The sequence below is a fragment of the Peromyscus maniculatus genome, chromosome 2, assembly GCF_049852395.1.
Source record: "Peromyscus maniculatus bairdii isolate BWxNUB_F1_BW_parent chromosome 2, HU_Pman_BW_mat_3.1, whole genome shotgun sequence".
Lineage (NCBI taxonomy): Eukaryota > Metazoa > Chordata > Mammalia > Rodentia > Cricetidae > Peromyscus > Peromyscus maniculatus.
The window spans coordinates 124006671-124030447 of NC_134853.1; the positions used below are offsets into that span (position 1 = coordinate 124006671).

Below are 23777 nucleotides of genomic sequence, written 5' to 3' on the forward strand. Positions count from 1 at the left end.
TCACCCAGAAGAGTGATGCTGTCCAGGATAGGCCCCCATGGGTGGTATGTGTTCTACAGTTCGCCTCTAGCCCCTTCCCAGAACCCTGGCCCTAAGCTTTATCTTCATACAGCACAAAGTCTCTACTTGGTTTGGGGGCTACATTTTCTTTAATTTCTTCTATCTTCTTTAAGAATGTGCAAATGTTTTAGCGAATCAGTGCAGAGTAGACACCAGGTAACCCCTTTTCTTAGCTACTTCACTATTTCTCCACAAGCTTCTGCAGTAAGTGGTTTGGGTAGCGTGTGTGGAGGATGCATGGATGTTTATCATTGCCAGATTTCTAACCAGCAATGACAAAGGACAGAGTTACACCCCCATCATTGAACCAGTCTCCAGCTCTCTAGATTTAATGCTCATCATTTCCCCTCCCCAACAAACACCTCTGCTCTGTTTTTACTGTCTCTCGTCCTTGTGTGCAAAAGTTAAGGTATTCTTGACTGATGCTAAACTTTCAGATCTGGCTGCCTTGAGGAGTCTAAAGTTTTGATTTTCTCGTCTGTAAGACAGCCAAAGGCTTCCTTCGCTCCCTCTTCCTGTTGGATTCCTGCCAGATTCTGCCATGTTTCAGCCTGTTGCTCTTCATGCTTCAGATGGCTCCCTGATGGGAAGGAGTGCCCAGGTTGAGGTCACACCAGCTTCAGTGAATCTCCTCCCTTCAGGATTTTGGTGTCTGTCTTGGCTGGCCTGGTGACTTCGTCCTCTGGCCAAGCATTCTTTTTATTTTCTGATTGTTTTTGTCAGGTACACTGGCTTGTTATGAATTTACATGACCAGACGAGAACGCTTCCAACATTGAAGTAGTAGAATGTTCTGTCATAATGATCAGTTGAGTTATTTACCATTAATAACCATTTGGATAATTTCTAGGAATGAGTAACATCATAAATAATTTTAGAAAAGACATCCTATTCATCTATCCATAAGCTCCACAGGTTTTCCCTCCTTTGTTCCTTCCTTTCTCTTTTGTTCTTTCCCTCCTTCCTTCCCTTTTATTTTCTAACTTTCTTTCCTTTCTTCTTTCTCCCCTTCCTTCCTCTCTGAATTCATGTTCCCTGTCCTCTTTGTTTCCCCCTCTCTCCCTTTCTCCTCTCTCCCAACTAACTCTTCTTTCTCCCCCTCTCTCTTGTGCTGGGGCTCAACTCAGAGCTTTGCACCCATAAGACAGTTGTTTTATGACTGAGCTGTACTCCAGCACCATTCCATAAGTTTTTGTTATTTATTTAGGATAAGTAAGTGTAGCTAAGGTCACTGGATATATATATATATATATATATATATATATATATATATATATATAAATTTTATAGAGATACTGTGTTCAAAAATGCTAATGCCAGGCTTCACCAACCTGTGAGAATACCACCCCCCCAATATCCACAATGTTGTTTTCAGTCTTGTTAAGTTTTGCCAGTTTGGAGGGAAAATCATATCTTTAATTTTTTTTGAACTAGGGTTGCTCCTTATATCTCTTGCTGTCCTCAAACTCACTATGTAGTCCAGGATGGCCTAGAACTCACAGAGATCCACCTGCCTCTGTCTCCAGAGTGCTGAGATCAAGGGCATGTGCCACCATGTGTGGCCTGTCATTGGTTTTTGAAATCTCATTTTCTAGTGCTGTGGAAAAGCTGAGCACACTGTCTCAGTCTTATTGGCTCCCTGATATTCTCAACTGCAGAGTGCCTTCAGTGTGCTTGTTGGTTAGATGTTTAAAATGTGTGTTTTTGAATCACACGTGGAGTTCCTGAGTGACTATAGACAAAGAAGCTCTGAGGAAGTGTTTAAGAGCAGCGAAGTGCTGTGATGTCCAGGCAGATCAGGACAACAGCTGTCACAACTCTGGGTTGGGGGACTTGGTAAGTCCTCTCCTCTGTGAGTAGACAAGTTAGTGAAGAAACGATGAAGCTCCATCAATTATAACATGACAAACCATTTTGAAAAAGTGTATTTGGACAGGTAAGAGCATGGTTGCATTTTCTAAAGCACACTAAACGTTGTGTGGTGCAGCGTGAGACTTCCAGTTGTGATAATATGGTCTGTTTATGTCAAGCACAAAGAAATGTTGCTATAGATGTTAAATCTGTCTTTGTTATTGAAACACTCAGGATGAAAAATGCCATCTCTAAAGTACAAGTATTTATTTCCTGTCAAAAAGAGAAGCAGTATGAAAGCTTTGAATATAGTGTTTACGCTGCCTTTATTCTGCGAAAGCATCCTTTTAGATAATAACACCTCTAGCTCCAGTTCCTGCCAGCCTTATCAGGGCTGTGCTCAGTGCTGGAGGTGTGGCACCTGCTCTTACCTACTGCACAGCACTTCCATGAAGTGGTTACTGCTGTGATCATCACGTCTCCTTTTTGCAGGTGAAGGAGCTGAAGTCCACACAGGCCATGTTAGCTTTTTTTTCAAAGGCACAATGGTAGAAGTTGTGATTCAAACTGGAATGGGACAGAGTTTTAGTTTTTTATTTTTCTTGCTCATCATGGAGACATTTATTCTGTTATGAGCTACAGTAGCACTTTCCTTGTTGTGACCAGCTACTTGGCAGGAAGCCATTTAAGAGAGAAGATGTTACTGTTGTTGGCTTTTGGCTTATGGTTCAAGGGTATACAATCATGGTGGATACAGTCCAGGGTGGATGTAGGAACTGAGGCAGTTGATGATTCTGTGTCCCTAGTTGGGAAGCAGAGAGCGGACAGGAATTGAGGCCAGGCTGTACAACCTCCACGCCCATACTAATGACCTGTTTCCTCCTGTGAGGCTCTACTTCTTAAAGGTTTCAGACCCCCCCAAACAGCACCACTAGCTGGGACCAACTATTCAAACCCACATTCGGACCCTAGTATGAACTTTATACTGTCACCCTTCCGTGTTTAGTATCAAAGTCTAAACCTTTTTTATGTGCTGGCAGTGTGGAGCAATCTACCGCCAAGGACACTAAGTAGAGTCATGGCTGCTGAGCTAGACCACCCACATTTGGGATTCTGCCTTTCCGGTTAGCTGTGTGATCTTGAACATGTTAATTTTGCTTTTCTGTATCAGCCTTCCCCACCTGGTGATAGACAGGACTTGGAGATTTCTCAGTCAGTACAATTCCAGTTCCCAGGTCACCAGTCTTCTGCCTGTGCATGTCCCATTGTCTGCTTCCCCTAGTCCACATGGACCTCAAGCCTATGTATTAACACTGAATCCTGGAGTTTGACCCCCTCCTTCCAGTTTGCTCCTTTCCCTGACAAACGTCCCACCTTGTATTCAGTATTGCTGTCTTAAATGCCTGCAGCCTGCTGTCATCCTTACTCATTTAAGATTGAAATCTCATCTTTCACCAAGTCCTGGCAATTCTATCTATAAAACACGTCTCAGCCTGTTTCTATTTCCACAGCTAGGAATGAACTTCTGCAACTTCATTATAGCTTTCATTGACTCCATTCATTCTCCTCTCCATTCCACTCTCCACCCAGCTACACGTGATGAAGCAGGTCAGGTGAGCCAGTGTTGGCCTCTAGACTTCTACCCAGTATCTGGGCTGATTGGCCTCTAATTCTTATGGATCTTTTTTTTTTCCTTTTCCTTTTGACATTACAATAGTCTGATACAGACCCAGATGGTAGCCCTCCCCCATGACATGATTTTCATTTATTAACTGAGTATTTGCTGCATGCTTACTATCTGCCAGGTTATTCAAAGTCAGAATGTTAGTAGGAGATAATTTGAACAAAGCGTGGAGCATCATGGCAGAGACATATAGACATGTTCATCCCATGGAAGAATGGAGCAGAATGGTAGAACTTGTATCCGGGCTTAAATGACAGCCCAGGAAGGAGATTGAGAAAGGAGCAGTTAAAACAAAGCTCTATGAGACAAGTCGTAATTATTCTGGTGTGGTGCAGGGTGTAAGTCTCGGGAGATTTGGTATAGAAAAATAGTATGGTCAAAGGTAAGGAAAACAATGCTTGTTCTGGGAATTGAAATCTCTCTGTGGCTAAAATACAAACCGTTTAGGAGCATCCATGGCAAGATGGAATGGAAAAGGTAGGCAGCGACTTAGTGGTCTTAAGGACTTTAAACCCTGAGTTCAGGGGTGGAGACTGGGTGTCACAGAGATCTTGGAACTCTGATTTCTTACATGTGACCATAGGCAGGTTACTTAACCTCTCTGTTTTCTATCTGAAAAGAGGCTAATGATACTTCTGTTTAAAGTGTTACCCTGGGTGTCTGGGGCTTGGTTCCTATTTGTGGCCTATACTCTGTACCCTGATGAGATACCTGTGTGTGTGTGTGTGTGTGTGTGTGTGTGTGTGTGTGTGTGTGTGTAAAGCAGTTGAGCAAACTTCCAACCCTGCCCTGTAAGTCCAATTGCATTGCCAAATTATGATTAGATTTCCTTGTAATTACGATTATAGCTTAGCTTCTGTCGTCACATGTCTAAAAGGGAGCAAAGGAGTTGACCCATGGACAGACACACCCACACTGCAGTTGGCTCACTGCTGTAAGCTGCCATTACCATTCTGTATGAGGCTTGAACGTATGGTCAGGGGGAACTGTTTCTGGGAGATGAATTTGTTGGTTATGCATTGCCCCATTGATTCATGAGCATTCAAGGCCAAGGACCAAATAGAATATAAGAAATTCACTGAAATGAAGTTACTTCTGAGAGATTTTCCAAACAAGAGTCTATCTTTCCTTAAGATTCTTTCTGCTTTTTCTCTACTAGTCACAGGGAGGAAGTTAATTTTCCATCTTATATTTTTATAGTTTAAACTTTGATTTTGAAGAGCTTTGAGTTATCATTATTAAAAATTATTAAAATGATTAATTTAGAAATAGTGATTAACTTGTAGGTCTGCTGTGAACTGAGATGGAATAAATGGTTCAAACTAGCTGGGCAAAAGATTATTTGATTTTGTTGATGTGTTTATTCATTTGTCATTCATCGTAAGGACTGTTTGACACTTGGCAGTCATTTGTAGAAATGACTTCTATTTTTTAATTTCACAAGCAACCAAACCATCTATATTCACTTTTGAGTATCTGTGCTGAAATCTAAAAAAAGAAAGCTAATTTTCTTTTAATGCTTCTAAACTGGGGGCAGGCTCCTTGGGGGGCATTATGTATGATTGCTTTTGATTATTACAGAGACAGGGGACATGTGGATGTGTTATTCCGTTTAGTGGATGGGGACTGAGGATGATAAATACACTGGAGTGGTTTGAGAGCCCTCACTGGGAGGGATTGTCCAGCCCCAGAGCTGCTGAGGACCCTTCTGGAAGGAAGGACTGTTGCTTGCTGCAAGCGGCCTGAAATAGCTATGCTCAGAGCACCATCTAGTGAGAGAACTGGGTAACAGCAGAGTCCATTTTATCACAGAAATAAGAATCCAAACTTTAAAATTCGTGTAAAACCGATGATTATAGAACCATAAGCTTTTGCACCCTGGAGGAAAACTAGAGCTAATTTAACTCAACTTCTGCTTTTCAGGTAGGGAGACTAGAGTCCAAAGTGCTGACGTGTCTTACCTAGTAGCATATTTGGCCCTTGTCTTCCAGGTTAGTACTCAGTCTCCAGCAGAGCGAACTGACTTTGTGTTGTACTTGGATGACCGTGTAGGTCCTTAGATTAGTCATGCAAGAATGCATAAGCAGCAGACTAAAAAGCCTCATTTCATAGATGTGTTCAAAGGAACTTCCATAACACATATGCCCAAATCTTATTTTGAACCCATTCCCCACATAGAATGACTATTCATTTGACTTTTAGTTGTTACGATTTGCATTGAGTACTGAGTCTCCATGAGACAAGAAAGAAATGTGTGTAAAATTCATTAAAACTTTGCCAGCTTTACTGACTGGTGAACTAACACAATGGCCATCAAAAGATGCAGAACACTCAGGCAAGGGCTTTAAAGTTATTGGACCGTACAATAACAAGTACCCGTTTCTCTCCTGTGTGGCATATACTAAGTGTTTTTGATAAGTGAATTTTTTATTGACAAATCCTGAGGATGATTTAGTTATCAGTATCTTATGTCACGCTCAGTGGGAAAAGAGCAGTTTTAAATTATTGACTGGAAACACTGTTGTTCAGAGAAGAAGTGACTCACAGGACAAGAGTGGATATACTCGGAGATGCCCTGAGCCCTGGAACGCTGAGCCCGTGTGTGCAGATGGAGGGGAACTCACTCGCTGTAGATGCCCAGGACAGTACTGGTGGCGCTGGTGATGGTGTTGACAGTTGGCCCCAGTGATATTTTTCTATGTGCTGGGTCCTGTCCTGAGTGGGCTATGTGCAGTATTCTTTTAGTCTTCATGTCGGCCCTTGAGGTACAGGCACTGTTACTTGCTTGGTTTTACAATGGAACTAGAAAATGGAGAAGTTAAAGACTGTGGTGCATCTCTCATTGATGATAGGTTTTCCCCACCCTAGGAGGAGGTGCATTCATGTAGGATGTGGAATTTCTTTCTTCTAGGCTGCTGGAAACAATTTTGTCTTCCACAGCATCACTTCTAAAAAAATGCTGTTTTCATATGTTTTGTTCCCTTCAAATGTAACATTCCAATTGTATTTTCCTAGTTCTTGGCCTTTCTGTAGCAGTCCTCTGTAATACTTTCTCATGCCTACCACATGTCTGGGTGGAATGCAGAGGGGATGCCGGAACACCTGGTTCAGATGCACAGTGCTACTGGCATTCAAAACAGACTCAGAACTCAGGCTTTTCCCCCAAGGGGGAGGGGTGATGGCTGACAGGAGTTGTATTGGAGGGGCGAATGCGCAGAGTTATGAAGTCCAGAGCCCTTTTCAGTTTGTATTTGCAGTGAGCATTTTGATCATAGGTGGAATAGAGCTTGGTCTTTCTCTGGTGTTGTGTTGGCATTGGGAAATGTTCAGGTTGTAAGGGTGGTTCTTATAGTACAGTGTGCCTTATGGATATCACATCCTGCTGAGTTTATGATAAAATAGAAAACATTCATTGTCAATTAATGTCGCTTACTGCATATGCATGCATGTTGTTATTTTAATCTGAATTTAACTAGATCCTTCTTTATTTATGAATTCATGACACCATCTCTTACAACCAGACATAGCGTCTTGTAATTACCATAGGTTCCCAGCTCCTCCCTATGGGAAAGGGTTCTGAACTGGCTGCTTTTCATCCTGATGATATGCAGCATTAATTTTCAGAGGTGAATCTGGTGGACTTGGAGACTAAATTGTTGGTCCTGGGTACTAAATGGCACTTGACTGTTGGAGTTCAGATTGCAGCTCAGTCCCTTGCTCTCCTTATCTGCTCTGTAAACTGGTAAAATAACATCACTCACCACGTAAGGTGTTGTGAAGAGTAAAGGAGTTAACATAGTTAGTGCTTACAGTTCACTATTAATTACATAAGTAGATGGAATTTCAATCCCTTGCTTCACAGGTTGTAAACCTCGTGGTTCTTCAGCATTCTAGGACGCATTTCCCACCGACATCTGTCCCTTAGGTTTCCTGGGACTTATGGTCACCACTGGTTCTGTTTGAAGAAGGAAAGGTGGCTTAGAAAGAGCCTTATCTTTTCTTTATGTACTCCCACAATCTTAGTAAACATGTGCTCTTATATTTATTTTTACTTTATCTTAAAAATATTTTATGCCAGACATGAGGGTGCACTTGGAGGCAGAGGCAGGCAGATCTCTGTAAAGTCCAAGGCCAGTCGGCTTTAGGAGCCGGCTCCAGGAAAGCCAGGGGATACATGGAGAGCTCCTGTCTTTTGTAAAGGCGATTTTATTTGTTATTATCTTATGTATTTGTCTGTGTGCTTGTCTGTGCACCTTGTCTATGCTATGCCCACACAGTCCAGAAGGGGGCACTGGATCCCCTGGAGTGGAATTGCAGGCAGTTGTGAACCACCTTTTAGATGCTGGGCATCGAACCTGGACCCTCTGAAAGAGCAACATGTGCTCTTAACCTCTGAGCCATCTCTAGTCCATTAGGTATTATTTTATTAGTGTGTTGTTTGTTTATTTAGTTATCTGCTTGTGCCTGTGTTTATCTATGTGTGTAGCTGTTGTTGTTTGTTTATTTAGTTATCTGCTTGTGACTGTGTTTATGTGTGTAGCTCAGAAGTCTACTCACAGAGCAGTAGTTGGATTCCAGTGTGTAATTCAGTCAGTGCTGAAAGTGGGCATCCTTACTGAAAAGCGTTTGCTTTCTTAAGAAAACAAGCATGGTTTTGATTTGCCATTACATTTGTAGAGAGCAAAGGGAATGAAACTCTGAGTATTGTTGGCCTGACCTATTCTTCTCCACTTCTGTAATTGGTGTTCTTTTCCTCTCTGTCACTCCCGATAGAAGTAGGAGGGGAGTTATTTTATATAGTTATCTGCTTGTGCCTGTGTTTATCTATGTGTGTAGCTGTTGTTGTTTAGTTATCTGTCTGTGCCTGTGTTTATCTATGTATGTAGCTGTTGTTGTTTGTTTATTTAGTTATCTTCCTGGGCCTGTGTTTATCTATGTGTGTAGCTGTTTGTGCATGTATGTTCCATGGTGTACATGTGGAGGTCAGAGAACAACTTGTAGGCATCAGTTCTCTTCTCCCACCACATAATTTCTGGGAATTAAATTTATTTCATCAGCCTTGGTGCCTATCAGGAGACTTCTCAGCAGAAGCCTTGCAGCCCAGCAGAGATGGGATGACGTAAAATAATTGCCAACCAAAAAGGCTTTTTCTTACAAAGCTGTCTTTCATAAACGAGGGAGAAATGAAAATTTTCTGAGGCAAACAAAAACTCTGAGAATGGGGTATGGGGGCACACACCTAAAATCCCCACGGACAACAAGGTGGAGAGAGGGAGATCACACAGTAAGACACTGCCTCAAAGGCACAAGGAGTGCACAGCCACCAGCCTTGCCTTACAGGGACTGCAAAGGAAACTAGTTAGACTGAAATAAAACCACAAATAGCTGTTGAGGAATAACACGAAACAAGCAAAAGTCAAAGCTCACTGCTGCATGTAAAACAAAGCCATCTTCAGGGTACTCCAGGATTATAATGCTGATGTGAAGGCAATGTCTTATCCTTAGCAGGAGGGTTAAAAGATCGAACAGTTAATAACAACTATAGGCAAAAATAACGTCAAGGTTCTATTTCACAAACTGATGCAAGTACTAACACAAACTGGAAAATGTAATCAATGTCAGCTGATTATCAGCTTGAAACAAGCTGTTACATGCACATATAGTGTTCTACTTACGCCTCATAGTAACTAGACAACAAAATTGTTAGTAGATATACAGGGCAAAATCAGAAAGGATCCCAAGCATACTGCTACAAAGAATCATCCAATCTCAAGCAAGGCAGCAAGGCAGGAATTAAAAACAGTGGCTACAAGACAACCAGAAAATAATAAAACAGCAATAAGCTGTCCTTTTTAAAAAAATCATATTTATTTACTTTATCTTATGTATATAAGTGTTTTATATGGATGTGTATCACATGTACAGTGCTCAGGACATCAGAAGAAGATGTTGGCTGCCCTGGAACTGGAATTATAGGTGGTTGTGAGCCACCATTTGGGTGCTAAGAACTGAACCAAGGTCGTCCAGAAGAGTAACAGGTGATCTTACCCATCGAGTTATCTCTCCAGCCCAATAATCAGTTCCACTTATTACCTTAGACATAACAGATTCAAGTCTCTAATTCATGAAATAAAGTCACTAAATGAATTTCCAGAAAAGCTATCCAACTGTATGCTTCTTAAAAGAGATTTATCTCACTTTACAGACTCAAAAATAAAAAACCAACCAAACAAACAAACAAAAAAAACCAAATTAGGGTAGCTCAACTTGCAACTGACAAAATATAAAAAGAGATAAAGAAGGACATTATACAATGACAAATAGGTTAATTCATCAAGTGGAATAAAATAGTTGTAAAACTATATGTATCCAACATCAAAGCTCCTCTAAATATATAAAATATTAAAGGATTTAAAGACAGAAACAAACTGCAATATAATAGCAGTGGCACCTCTAATACACAACACTTTCAATAATAAATAGATATTCAGATGGAAACTTAGTAAGAAAACACTGGATTTTGAATATCATTCTAGACCAAATGTATCCAATAGACACATGGAGCACTCTACCCAACAGCAGCAGAACACACATTCTCTCTCTCTCTCTCTCTCTCTCTCTCTCTCTCTCTCTCTCTCTCTCTCTCCAGGGCAGGGCACCTGCTAGGGCACAAGTCAAAACTCAGCCATCTTATGGAGACATCTGTACACAAATGCTCCTGTGCAGCAAACAAAACAGGAACCAATACTGTATGCAATATACCCAACAAGATATTAATGTCCAAAACATACAACTTCCAACTCAATAGCAAAATACACTTAATTAAAAGTGGGCAAAAGACTTAAGGACCTCAATAACAATGGGTGTACAAAACACTCATCAACATTGAAATACCTTCAAGAACTGCACCTCAGAAACACATCAGATATCATCTCACACCTGTTGGAAAGCAACAACAATATGAAAAAATTCAACCCTTATACTTTGTTCATGGGAATGTAAAATGATGCAGCCTCTACTTAAAATAGTACAGAGAGTGCTCCAAAAATATTAAAAATGGAACCCATATGATTCAGCAATCTTACTATGCAGTATTTACCCAAAAGTTAAGAAATAGGGTCTCAAAGATAAACTAGCATTCCCCATTCACTACTGTATACACCACTGATGTTCACTCAGTAGTTCACTACTACATACACTACTGACAGTGGCGACAGCTGGAAACAACCTCGATGCTCACTCAGATGAGTGGGTGAAGACGTGGGACGACACACATAAAACAGCCTTCCCAAGAAGGCAATCCTACCATGTACAACACCAAAAGGTTAAGAGAGATGTCTCTTACCTTTTGTTACTCGTACATTTCTTCCTTTGAGTTTGAGTATTATGTGTTATGGCATGCTCTCCTTTGGGTTGAATTTGACTGATGGCATCTGTACCTCCTGTCCCTGAGCGATGGCATCATTTCCTTAACTTCTCTTTCTGGTCCTTCTTCCTCTTTCTACAGCTCCTATAATGTGTTTACTCTCCTGGTGATGTCCCATAATTCACACAGGTGTTCTTTTTCATCCTTTTTTGCCTTTGCACAATTTCAAATGTCCTATCTTTCAACTTACTCCTTTTTTTTTTTTTTTGTCCAGTAGAGTTGCCATTGAAGATTTTCATTAAGTTTTCTAGTTTGGTCATTGTATTTTTAATTTCCAGTATTTCTTTTTTAAAAGATTATCTCTGTTAGACATCCTAAATTTTTTCTGAATTGTTAACTGAATTTTATTTTATTTTTTATAGTTCACTGAACATTTTTCTTTGAGTATTACTCTGAATTCAATTGTTAGTTATCTTGTAGATCTTCATTTCTTAGGGGTTCATTATTGTAACCTGTCAGTTTCTTTTCAAAGTGCTCTGTTAGTCTTTCTTTCTTTCTTTCTTTCTTTCTTTCTTTCTTTCTTTCTTTCTTTCTTTCTTTCTTTCTTTCTTTCTTTCTTCCTTCCTTCCTTCCTTCCTTCCTTCCTTCCTTCCTTCTTCCTTCTCTCTCTCTCTCTCTCTCTCTCTCTCTCTCTCTCTCTCTCTCTCTCTCTCTCTCTCTCTTTTTAACATAGGGTCTCATGTAGCTCAGGCTAGCTGCAAATTCAATGTGTAACCAAGGATGACCTTGACCTTCTGATATTCCTGTGTCAGCTTGCCAAGATGTTGGATTACAGGCATGGTCACTGTGTCCAGTTCTGAGGTTCTGGGGATCAAACTCAAGGTCTGAAGCTCTCTGCCAGCTGAGCCACATCCAGGCCCAATGATCCTTTTATTCTTGGTCATCCTTGTGTCTGTCTATTGATGGCTGGGCTTCGAGAAGTACCCTCTCCTGCTTTTACAGTTTTCTTTGATGCACCTGAGGGACAGCTCGTGACAAACACAGTGGGCAAAGCCTTTTCAGTCTGAAACACTTTTGCTATTTCCTGGCATAGGTTCCCCCTCTATTTCGACATACCAAATGTTTTAAATATTGCCTCCAACTATGTTACTTAGATTGAACTGGTAAATATTTGACTTCTCTTTTGACTAACATTGTAAGGTAAAAAAATCATAAAATTATGGTTTTGTTTAGACACACATAACGTGAATGTTTATACCTGCATGGTAGGATATCTTTGTATATGCAGGCGTGCACTTTTGCATAGGCACACATGTGCCCCAGTGCTGATGTGGCCACTGGAGGACAACTTTCAGGAGTTGGGTCTTTATCTTCCTTGTTGAGGTTTCTCTTGTTCCTGCTGCGATGCTGCCTGTTCCAGGCCAGCTAGCCCACACCTTTCCAGGTGACTTTCTGATCTGCGGTCTCACTGTAGCAGTGCTGGGATTACAGATGGTGCCACTGCATCTGGGATCACAGATGATGCCACTGCATCTGGGATCACAGATGATGCCACTGCATCTGTATTTTTATGCAAATTCCGAGGCTCCAACTTGGGAAGTTAGACCTTCATGGCTATCACTTTAGCTCTCTGACACATTTGTCTAGCTCTACCTCAGGTTCTTTTAAACCTAGAGTACTTAAAGTGCGTGAAGAATTGCACTGATTTGAACATTGAATAGAAATTGAATTTCAGATCATTTCTTCCTCTTTATTTCCCTACCTTGAAAAATACCTTATATAGTGTTTTATGAGCAGGGAGGCAGCATAGATGTTGACTGGCTATTGAGTGTGTGTTTCGGTTAGGTTTCTATTGCTGTGATAAACACCATGACCAAAAGCAACCCGAGGAGGAAAGGGTTTATTCCAGCTTACAACTCCAGATTCATAGTCATCATGGAAGGAAGTCAGGGCAGGAAGTCAAGCAGGGCAGGAACCTGGAGGCAGGAGCTGATGCAGAAGCCATGAGGAGTGCTACTAGCTTATTTCTCATGGCTTGCTCAGCCTGCTTTCTTATAGAACCCAGGACCACTAGCCCAGGGGTGGTCCATTCATAATGGGTTGGACCCTTCCATGTTAATCATCAACCGAGACAATGCCTCATAGACTTGCCCACAGGCCTATCTGGTGGGGACATTTTCTCACTTGGGGTTCCTTCTTCCCAAATGACTCTAGCCTCCTCAAGATGACATACAACTAGTAACATAAAAATGTGGCATTTGTCTTGCATTTTAGGTATCACAGTCTTGAAATTTAAGGCTTTTTGTTTCCACATTTTGGCCAATCTGATAGAATTTTGTCCTTAATTTATTCAAAAGTGAAATAGGAAATGCAAACACATGTTTCCTAGTTCTTATAGAAAGAGTAAATTAAGATGTGAAGAAAATTGAGCAGACTTTTCAAAAACCTCCAAGTCCTTGTATGGAGGGTTTAAAAAGAATTTTTATTGCAAACAGGTTAATATAGTTCAGAATGAAACTCTTACTTCCTTCTTACCTCAAATACTTGAATTAAACTCCCAGGACAACCACTGCCAACAGTTCTTAAGTAGCTTTCCACAGTGTTGTTTGTATCCAAGTGTATGTGTAGGGTGTGCATATAAGTTTGTGATGGAATTGTGTCCCCCTCTACACTATTATATATATCCTTTAAAGAACAGTATGTTTTGAACGACCTAAATGTATTTTTTTTTCACGTAGTTGGGAACATTGGATGGGTTGATATACATTAAGATGAACTGTTTTTTGCATGTTTGTTAATTTTTTTCTAATTGTATCATTAAGTGTGAAGTTTCTTTAGTGCAGATGATTTTTAATAGAAAAGTTAATTTAGATGGAGGATTTCCCCCTTGATACATGCTTTCAGTGTTAGGTGCCAGGGTGGCCGGCTTGTGTCGCCGTAACACTCTATTGTATCAGCTTTGCTTTTCTCTTCCTTCTGTTTTGCAATACTGGGCCTCGAACCCAGAGCCCAGTGCGTGCTGGGCATGTTACTCTACTACTGAGTTTAATTCCCAGCTTGAGCTTTTCTTCCTTCAAGTAGTGAACATATTCTTTTATTAAAATGGTCATAGAAATTGGAATATTTTCGAAACATGTAGTGACACACAAGTAAACTTAAACATATTTTCCTCCTCCCTCTCCCCCATTTCCCTTCCCCCCTCTCTCCCCCTTCTCTCTCTGCTACCCCCTCTTTCTTTTGATTCTTCCTCTTTAGCCTTTTGAATACCCGGCCGAGTCACTTTTTTTTTTTTTTTAAAGTTGTAGTAACTAAGCTCACTGTGTGCCTTATTAACTCTGTGTTTAGGCCTGTGTGGACGTAAGAGCCAGCTCAGTATTTTGGCAGCAGATGGAGTTTTCAGAGAGTCTTCATGGCCACCCCAAGTTACCAGAGTGGCTGTCAACACACCCTTCTCATGGAAACCGAGCTGAGCACTTGGACAGACTCATACCACAGGTGAGCTAGCCCTGCTAATGCTCTTCCTTTTTTGGTCTAGAAAAAGTGAGTTTTACTATGCAATTTCTTTGGTTACTATAATTATTGACTGTTGGCTTTCACGGAGTCGTAATGAGAAGGAAAGTCCTATTTACCCACAAGTCTTGGAGAGTAAATTACTATGTACAGCTGAGTTATCTCAATGTGTGTAGATGTAATTCTAAATGGCGTTATTAAATAAGAAACACAGAGCCAAATAAAGAGTTAAAAGTCCAGAGATCTGAGCACTAGCCAAGAGCTAAGACCACCTTATCTTACCACTCACTGCTGTCATTCCCCTGAGAGAGAGGGACCTTCTTCCTGTGTCCTGTCTTTTTATTGACTTTCTGTTCTGCCTTCTCATTAGTTCTAAACCCAAACATATGACTTCCTCATCACTGCCTGTCTATACAGACCTCCAGGTCTCTGTGGTTCGTACTGAGATTAAAGGTTTGGGTCACTGCTTGGCTGTGTCCTTGAACACACAGAGATTCTACCTGACATGTGATCGGATTAAGGGCGTGTGCCACCACTGCTGGGCTTCTGCTAAATGGCTTGTTTTTAGCTTTGATCTCCAGGCAACTTTATTAACATACAAATAAAATCACATTTCAGCACAAATAAAATATCACCATAAATGTGAAGGTCTAACTCTTTAGTGTCTGACTTTGAACTGTAACTAATTTGGTAATGTTTTAAAACTTTAGGTGGGCCTGGAAATATAGTTCAGTTGATCAGTGCTTGCCTGGCCTACAGAAAACCCTGGATTGCATCTCTAGCACCCCATAAACTAAGTGCAATGATGCACATCAATAATACCAGTGCTTGGGAGGTGGAGACAGGAAAATCAGGAGTTCAAGGTCATTCCTGGCTCCACAGTGAGTTTGAGGTCAGCCTGTGCTACATGAGACCCTGTCTCAAAGAAAAAAAAATAAGCAAAAAGGGAAAAGAAAACAACTTCAGGCATGTTTTCCAATATATTGATCATAATTTGGTTTTTCCTCAACTTTTGGTTTAAATTGTCTATTAATAAGTTATATATAAGTTTTTGATTAAATAGATATCAACTCTTGTTTGTTTTGTGGTTTTCTTGTTTGTTTGTTTCTGTTTTTTTGAGCCAGGGTTATACTACATAACCCTGGCTGGCTTGGAACTTACTGTATAGACAAGCCTGGCCTAGAATTCACAGAGATCTTCCTGCTTCTGCCTTTGCCTCCCAAGTGCTGGAATTAAAGATGTGCTCCCTCATGTCTGGCTCTCATCAATTTTTTTGTTTGTTTGTCTGAGACAGGCTATATGAGCCTAGGCTGGCTTTGACCTTTTGTGTAACTGAGGGTGGCCTTGAACTCTTGAGTGCAGGAAGTACAGACCTTGTGCTATTCTACCCGGTTTTGTACAGTGCTGGGGATCCAACACAGGCTCCATGCATGCTAAGCAAGAACTCTACCAACTGAGCTACATTTCCATCTCTGTGTGGCTTGGAAAGAGTGGGAATTTGTTTCTAAATTTAGAAACTTGGAAATCTTAGATCAAACATGGTGTCTTATAAGGATCCAGTTTCCTGTGCATAAATGGCTGTCTCCTAGTATAACCTTACATGGTGAACTAGGAAGTGAGGTCTTTGGAGTCAGTTTGTCCATCTCTCCATCCATCCATCCATCCATCCATCCATCCATCCATCCAGCCAGCCAGCCAGCCAGCCAGCCAACCTTTATTTATCATTGTATTTTAAGTCAAAGTCTCACTCTGGAGCTGAAGGTGGTCTTGAACTTGAGCTCTTCCTATTTCAGTTTCCCCAGTGTTTGGATTACAGGCATGGGTCACTGTGCTGAGAACAGAGCATCTTTTAATAAGGCACTGGTCCCATTGGGATTGACTTTTATGACCTGATTACATCTCAAAGGCCTCATTTTATTAAGGCTATCAGATGGGTATTAGGATTTCAGCATGTGAAGTTTGAGAGGCACAAGCGTTAGTTGATTGGCACCTTTTATCTGAAACAAATCTTACTTAGATGTTAAGTGAAGGAAAAACATAGCAAAAATAGTAGTGAAATCTGTAGTATTACCCACCTAAGCAGGGTAGTATATGTGTTTCACCAGTAATTGATTATACTGAGGACCAGCAAGGACCCCAGACCTTAGAGGCCCTGAGGAGGCCATGGCTTGTCTCTCAAGTCATGACATACACAGTTCTTTTCATTTGAACTCAGTGAGATTCTAAACTGTGTGGCTTGTTTAAACTAGATAACGAGTTCTACTAGGCAGCTGTGATTTGAAACCTACCCTAAATTCTAAAGTTGTCATTTTATGAAATCACTGAGGATCTTCAGATAGGTTAAAAAAAAAAAAAAGGGTGTGCTTTAGGGAGGTCTGTGAAATGGTGATGAGCTGATTTGAGAGCACAGGGAACATGGCTGGAGAAACAAATGTTATTTGGGAGCCAGTGAGGAAGAAAAACAGAGGAGGTCTTTTTTTTTTTTCTTTCTAAAAATAAACCATCCCAGTTCAGAAATTTAATTTGAAAACTGCAGGTAAATTTCTTATATTTTTCCCCCAAGTGATTAAATTCAACTTGAAAGCAATAAAACTCTACTACAACATTGGGAATAATTCAGTGGTTGAAGTGAGAATGATAGTTAGTACAAGGGTATACTGTTAATTAGAACACACAGTCATAAAGATTGGAATGTGCTGCTCTCCTAAGTCTGATTTCTGTAATGGAAGGAAGCAGCCATGTATGGAAGATGTGTTCCTACATACCACTAAAGAATGCATTTTTTTTTTTTTTGAGACAGAGTTTCATTGTGTAACAGCCTTGGTTGTCCTGGAACTAGCTCTGTAGACCAGGATGGCCTCACTCAGACTCGCAGAGATCCATCTTTCTCTGCCTCCTGAGTGTGGGAACTGAAGGCGTATGCCATCACTACCTGGCAAGACTACATTCTTAACACGATTGTTTACTTGGGATTTTAGGGTTGAATTTTACTGGTGGCTTCTGCCCCCTGACCTTTGGACAGTCAGACACCTTTCTAAGGTCTAGAGCACTGGTGCTCAAGTTGGTTTACGACAGACACGGTGTTGCCCTCCGGTGGTAGCTGAAGTGATGAAACTGGCAGGTTTATGTAGGAACCGAGTAGAGATCAAGGTGAAGGGCAGAGTTCATTCACAGAGGCATCCCCTGTGCTTAACTGGTGAGGACACAGCCTGCTGTAGGTCCCATGTTTGGGGAAAAAACCAACACCTTGTTGTTGTTCTGTGATGGGAACTTAAATTTTGGTGACTTTAATTTTTAATTTCATGTGCTAAGGATTATAAGTCTGTTTTATCAGATTCTTTGAATGCCATTATAAAATATATTATTTCTTGCTATAATTTGTCAACATTAAAAATATTAAATTATTTATGTAACATAAATCTTGAAAAGTCTTATTAATAAAAATAAACCCAGAGCCAGATATTGGGGTGAATTCTGAAAGATCAGAGAAACAGAACAAGCCACAGCCACTTTACCTTGCCAGTTCCTCAGCTGATCCTGTTTCCTCAAACTGGAAGCCTTTGAGTCCTCATCCAAATGGATCTCAGCTGAATTGCTGCTCAAAAGCCTAAAAGCTTAAAAACCTCTAGTTCCTGGTCCTCACGCCTTATATACCTTTCTGCTTCCTGCCATCACTTCCTGGGATTAAAGGTGTGTGTCTTTCTCAAGGAAGACATGAGATCTCAAGTGCTGGGATTAAAGGTGTGTGTCACTATGCCTGGCTGTTTCTGGTGTGGCCTTGAACTCACAGAGATCCGATGGATCTTTGCTTCCCAAGTGATAGGATTAAAGGTATGTGCACCACCGTTTTCTGTCCTCTATGTCTATCTAGTGGCTGTTCTGCTCTCTGACCCCAGATAAGTTTATTAGGGTGCACAATATATTGGGGGACACAGTATCACTATATTTTCCTTTTTTTGTATATTGTAATAAACTTATCTGGGGTCAGAGAACAGAACAGCCACTAGATAGACATAGAGGCCAGGAAATGATGACACACATACCTTTAGCAGCAGTTCAGCTGAGATCCATTTGGATGAGAACTCAGAGGCTTCCAGTTTGAGGAAACAGGATTGGCTGAGAAGTTGGCAAGGTAAAGTGGCTGTGGCTTGTTCTGCCTCTCTGTTCTTTCAGCGTCCACCCCAATACCTGGTTCTAGGTTTGTTTTTATTAATAAGACCTTTTAAGATTCGTGTTACAGCTTTACACATCCAACAGATGCTGAATCACTATTGCTTACTGTGCTGTAGGTCTTGTAAGTGAACAACAGAGACACCCACACCCTCACCCACCCACACCCCAGTCCACCTACACCCTCATCTGGTTTATTCTCTAGTGAAGGAGACAGGCAGTAGGGGAGATGTGAGAGGTGAGGCTCTCTGGAGTTTCTTTGTAAAGACACTAGCCCTGTTGAATAAAGATCCCATACTTATGACCTAATTTATCCTTAATTGCCTTCTTGTAGGCTCTGTCCCCAAATATGTCCATACTAGGGGCTAAGACTACAAAGTATGGATTTCTGTGAGAAACAATTCATTCTTGGGTGGACAGCTACTATGTGAGCAGAGATGGGAGGGTTGTTGGAAGAGCAGTTGATATGGAATGGCTAGGGTGGGGGAGACGTTTCAGTGGGTCACCTATTTTCCATGAAAGTGTAAGGATGTGAGTTCGGAGCTCCAGAATCTGTGTAAAGCAGGCATGGCATGTAATCCCAACACTCCTGCAGTGAGATTGGAGGCTGAGACAGGAGAATCCCCAGAAACCCAGGCCAGCTAGCCTGTTGTGTACAGCACTGAACTAGAAGAGGCCCTTTTTACATAAGGTGAGGACCAATGCCCTTTGACCTCCAGACAGGTGCCTCTGTCTGCATTCCTGAACACATACATGCACACACACACACACACACACACACACATGCTCACAGGTTTAAAAAAGAAACTAAAATGGAATGGCTAGAATAAGTGGTCCCAGTGAGGTTTCTGACTTTGCTCAGAGACCAGATTTTAATGGAGGGTTCTGAGCATCACCTATGGAGACGTGATGTTGTGACTTGTCCACTCGCTTTAGTCTGGAAGAATTTGGCATAGCATATTGTTCAGAGAACAAACTGCTTCCTTTCTTGTTTTTTTTTTTTTTTATTTTTGAGATAGGGTCTCTCTATGTAGTCTTGGCTATCTTGGAATTTGCTATATAGATCAGGGTGGCCTCAAACTCAGAGATCTGCCTTCCTGCCTCTGCCTCCCCAGTGCTGGAGTTAAAGATGAATGCCACCACATTGGCCTCTTATTTTGTTTTTAAATCAAGATAGCACCATAAAATTTAGGGGAAAAATACCCTTACTATTTTTTTAATGTGAATTCTTGGAAAAAAACAACATGTGTAGATGCCTAGTTAAATATCATGATGTGATCCACTAGTACGTGAAAATGATAAATATAGGTTTGTAGTAATAATATTATTTGTTGTTGGTAAGCTGATATGATATAATTTTATTTACTTGAAATAATCAGTTAGATTTAGGAAACATATTCCACATATTTTGGTTACCATAACAACTTGGGTGAAAAACTGAAGAACAGATGTTATGTCAACCTGTTGATGTTTCAGAGCGTGAGCTTCAGAATTACAGCTATGCTGTTTAGACTTTGAGTTTATGTACATCATAATTTGTCCTTGAAAGAAATACCTTATTTAAGTATTTTGTAAAATATGAATCAGTGTGAATAACAGAAATCTTGTTGAAAGGTTTATTTTAAAATCAAAAGCCTTCAGGTTGGTTTTTTTCTGTGATCCTGCTGGTTTTCTCTCTCCCTGCCATCACTCTTCGTGAGGGTAATGGGTGGGCAATGATAGAAGAGCTAGGAAACATTTAATTTGGAATTGTTTAAGGTTATATAATTATAATCATAATTTGAATAGGATTTGTTTCTAAGTATTTTAATTGTAAACAGCATTCCATCTCTAGGCATGAGAATCACTCAGTAGCAGACTGTAAATGCATTCATTTTAACCTCATTTTATTTTTAATCCTTTAAACTTTCAGGCAGCTGGGAATTTGAACTCATGTGTAAATCATTCTTATGCATTTGTAATTAGATGAAACAAATGAATAAACCATTAATATTGTGCATCTCATGAGCAGAGAATGTAAGTGTTTGGAATTACCATGAAATGTCATTGTTGGCCATGTGTAAAAACCTACACTGTTCACCTTACCGAATCTCATTTTGTCTGACATGGAGAGTGTTGAGGAAGCAGGCAGCATCTACTATAATTGAATCGGCCTCCAAATCCTAAGAAGCCAGAAAGCCTGGCACGAACATTGTCTAAAACCTTAAAACACAACATTATGGCTGCAGTGACTGGACTGTTAGCTTTGAGCAATAAGACAAGAAAGAGTAATGATATATTTTAAATGGAGGTGCCCCCTCCCGAAATATCTTGCTTTCTGTTTTCAATGGACACTTTTAATCTAATCACAAAGCTCTTCTGGCATTTCCCCCTTCCCCTTTCACTTAGTTATCATTTCTATGTTGCGGATAAATAATTTCTGTCTTACCTGATGTGGAACATGGTGAAAAATCCCCACATATGTCAGCTTTGGTTCATGCTTTATTTGTTACTGGAAATAAATGTAGCCAGTGCCTTAAAAGAAAAACAAAATACGTGTGTGCTTATTGCTCATTTCTCTTTAACCTTTTGAAAAATTTTTTATGGTACATAAAATCACAGGGATCCATGATGTTTGCACACATTGTGGAGTGGTCAGCTCAAGCTAACTGGCAGATCCTTCACCTCATAGTTCTGGAGGGTGACAGCCCATGGCCACACTCATGGCAGTTTCAGGTGTACACTGTTACTGGTTTGTCATCTGCCGCACAGTGGCACTCAGAACTTCCTTTCCATCTCACTGGAGTGTTGTCCCTGACCAGCATCTCCGCATCTCTTCCCTACCCTGGTGGCCGCCATCCCCTCAGCTTCTATGAGCCGCTTCATTAGACCCCCACGAGAGATCACACTGTGCCCCTCAGAGTCGTCCGTGCTGGGACAGATGACAAGGCTTTGCATTCTGTGTTTCCTTTGGTTTTGGAATTTCGCTCTGTAGGTGGGGTTGACCTTGAACTTGGGACAGTTTCCCCAGCTCTCCATTCTGAGTGCTGGGGTTCTAGGCCTGTGCTACACTGCCTGGCTAGGATTTCATCAATTTTCTGGTAGGAGGTGTTGACCAAAAAGTTTTGTTGAAAAGCCTTGTCCTTACTTCTCATTCCTGAGAGCAACTTACCTCTGTCAAAGCAGCCATTTAGTTTATGTTCATTTACTGAAAATCCTCAGCTACTTATAATTCCTAACTTTTGACCATTTCACAATTCAATTTCTATTGTAGTTTGTGAAAAGAAATAAATGATTTTAAACATATTTTGAGAAGTGTAATCTTGATTTGTATGAATATTTAATGAACATACCTTAGACCTTATTTAACTCATTAGTTAATGAGGAAAATGGTAAAATGTTATAACTAGTGTAAGGGAGAATTTAACAACCATGATATAAGAAATCCTATATGAGATATAAGTGTGATAAATCCAAAGACAATTGTATAATCTTGTGGATGGCACACAGGCTCTGCTAACCCAACTGGAGTTCTACTGAAGGAAATTGAGCCTGGATTTCTTTCTTTTTATCAAATCCAGGAATTGGGAACTGACACCAAATAGGATGGTCATAAATTCTGTGAGTCCATTGGACTGTGCAGGTCAAAAGGAAAAGCTGTTTACTCTGGCATTTCTCAAACCTTGCAAGGTGTCGTTAGGTTTCAGAAAATTGTTCCCTCTGGCAGACGTGTTTTTGACGTGATGCCTGTGGTGATCTTCCTTCTGGCAGCAGACTGCCAAGCCTCAGGAAAGCATTCATCCATCCTTTGTCTCCCTTCCCTTCTCCCTCCCTTTCTCTCCCCACCACTCCTTAGCCATTCTTCAGCCATTTTGATGCTTATAGATAAATACATAATCAGTAAGAAACACAACTAGCTATAAAACAGCTCTACTCATAGCTCTACCTGCTTCTTACCAGGCGCGGTTCGTTCCCATCTCCATAGACAAGTATAATTTTCATTATCATTAATTTTAAAATAACAGAAATAAGGCAAATATCTGGCGAGTATTTTTAGCCAAATGATATTCGTAGCTCAGGTTAAAATCAGAAGTAATTAAGATGTGTATATAGACATGAAGCCTGGTTTCAAAAAAGTATGGTGTTGTATGTATATACATGCTTATGTATGGACTGTTAGAATAAGTATAAGAAAGGCAGTAAGCTAGAATGAACTTCCTTAGGCTAACTTTGGAAAGAGGAAAGGTGTCAGTAAGTCAAATAAAAATTTATTCTAGAAACCTGTAGAGTCACAGCAAATTAACTAAGAAAAAGGCTCTGAGCCATATGGGGCCTTACTTTGGAGACTTTGTCCATAAGTGCAAAGAACAATTACTTAGTAACCAATTAATTCTAGCATCAAAATATAAAAAGGGACATCAACTGTTTGATTCATTTTATGAGCACGAAAGATTTTTGTTTCAGCAATTTGATTAAAATGTCTTTTAAAATTTATGAACTGGGATCATTAATTAGCAAACAAGTCAGTGCTATATCGCAATTATTATTTACTACAAGCAACTGAATTGTTCTCACGTTTATAGGTGGCATCTTAAAGGCACATGAGAGCAGAAACGCAGTCCTGGTCTTTGATTCCTCTCTTTCCTACTCTTCTGCATCCCATCCATGCCAGTCTTTGGGCTTCCTCCAGTGTGCATTAGGAATCTCTGTGGTCCTTCACCACAGCCACTACCTAGAACAAGTCGCCATCACCTCTCCTAGTTCCTGTAACTCTCTCCAATTTCAGACTCCCTGGTCCATTATTTCCGTTAATAGCCAGCTATTTACACCGTATAATGAGAATAACCTTTTAAATGTTATTCTCTTGCCTAAACCCTTCCAGTGTTTTCTCATGTAACTTAGAATAAGAATCTACCCTGTTCTAGTTACTTTCTGCTGCTGTGATGAAACATTGACCAAAACCAGTTTGGGGGAGGAATGGTTTTATTTAGGTTAGAGGTCCATCACTGATGGGAGTCAAAGCAGAAACCTGGGGTCAGGGACTAAAGCAGAGGCTGCAGGGGGCCAGTGCTTACTAGCTTATTTATCATGGCTTGTTCAGCTTGCTTTCTTATATAATCCAGGAAAGGTTCTGTCCACGGTGGGTTGGACCTTCCCA

The 23777-nt window shown here is 40.6% G+C and overlaps 1 protein-coding gene across 5 annotated transcripts in view; it reads left to right on the top strand.

The window, feature by feature from the left end:
* Positions 1-23777, top strand: part of Oma1 (OMA1 zinc metallopeptidase) — a 61452-nt gene that overhangs the window by 33801 nt on the left and 3874 nt on the right. For all 5 annotated transcript variants that reach the window (XM_006987191.4, XM_006987190.4, XM_076564626.1 and 2 more), the window contains exon 8: positions 14306-14455. In XM_006987191.4, coding sequence (XP_006987253.2) covers positions 14306-14455 — 150 coding nt within the window. The remainder of the gene's footprint in view (positions 1-14305; positions 14456-23777) is intronic.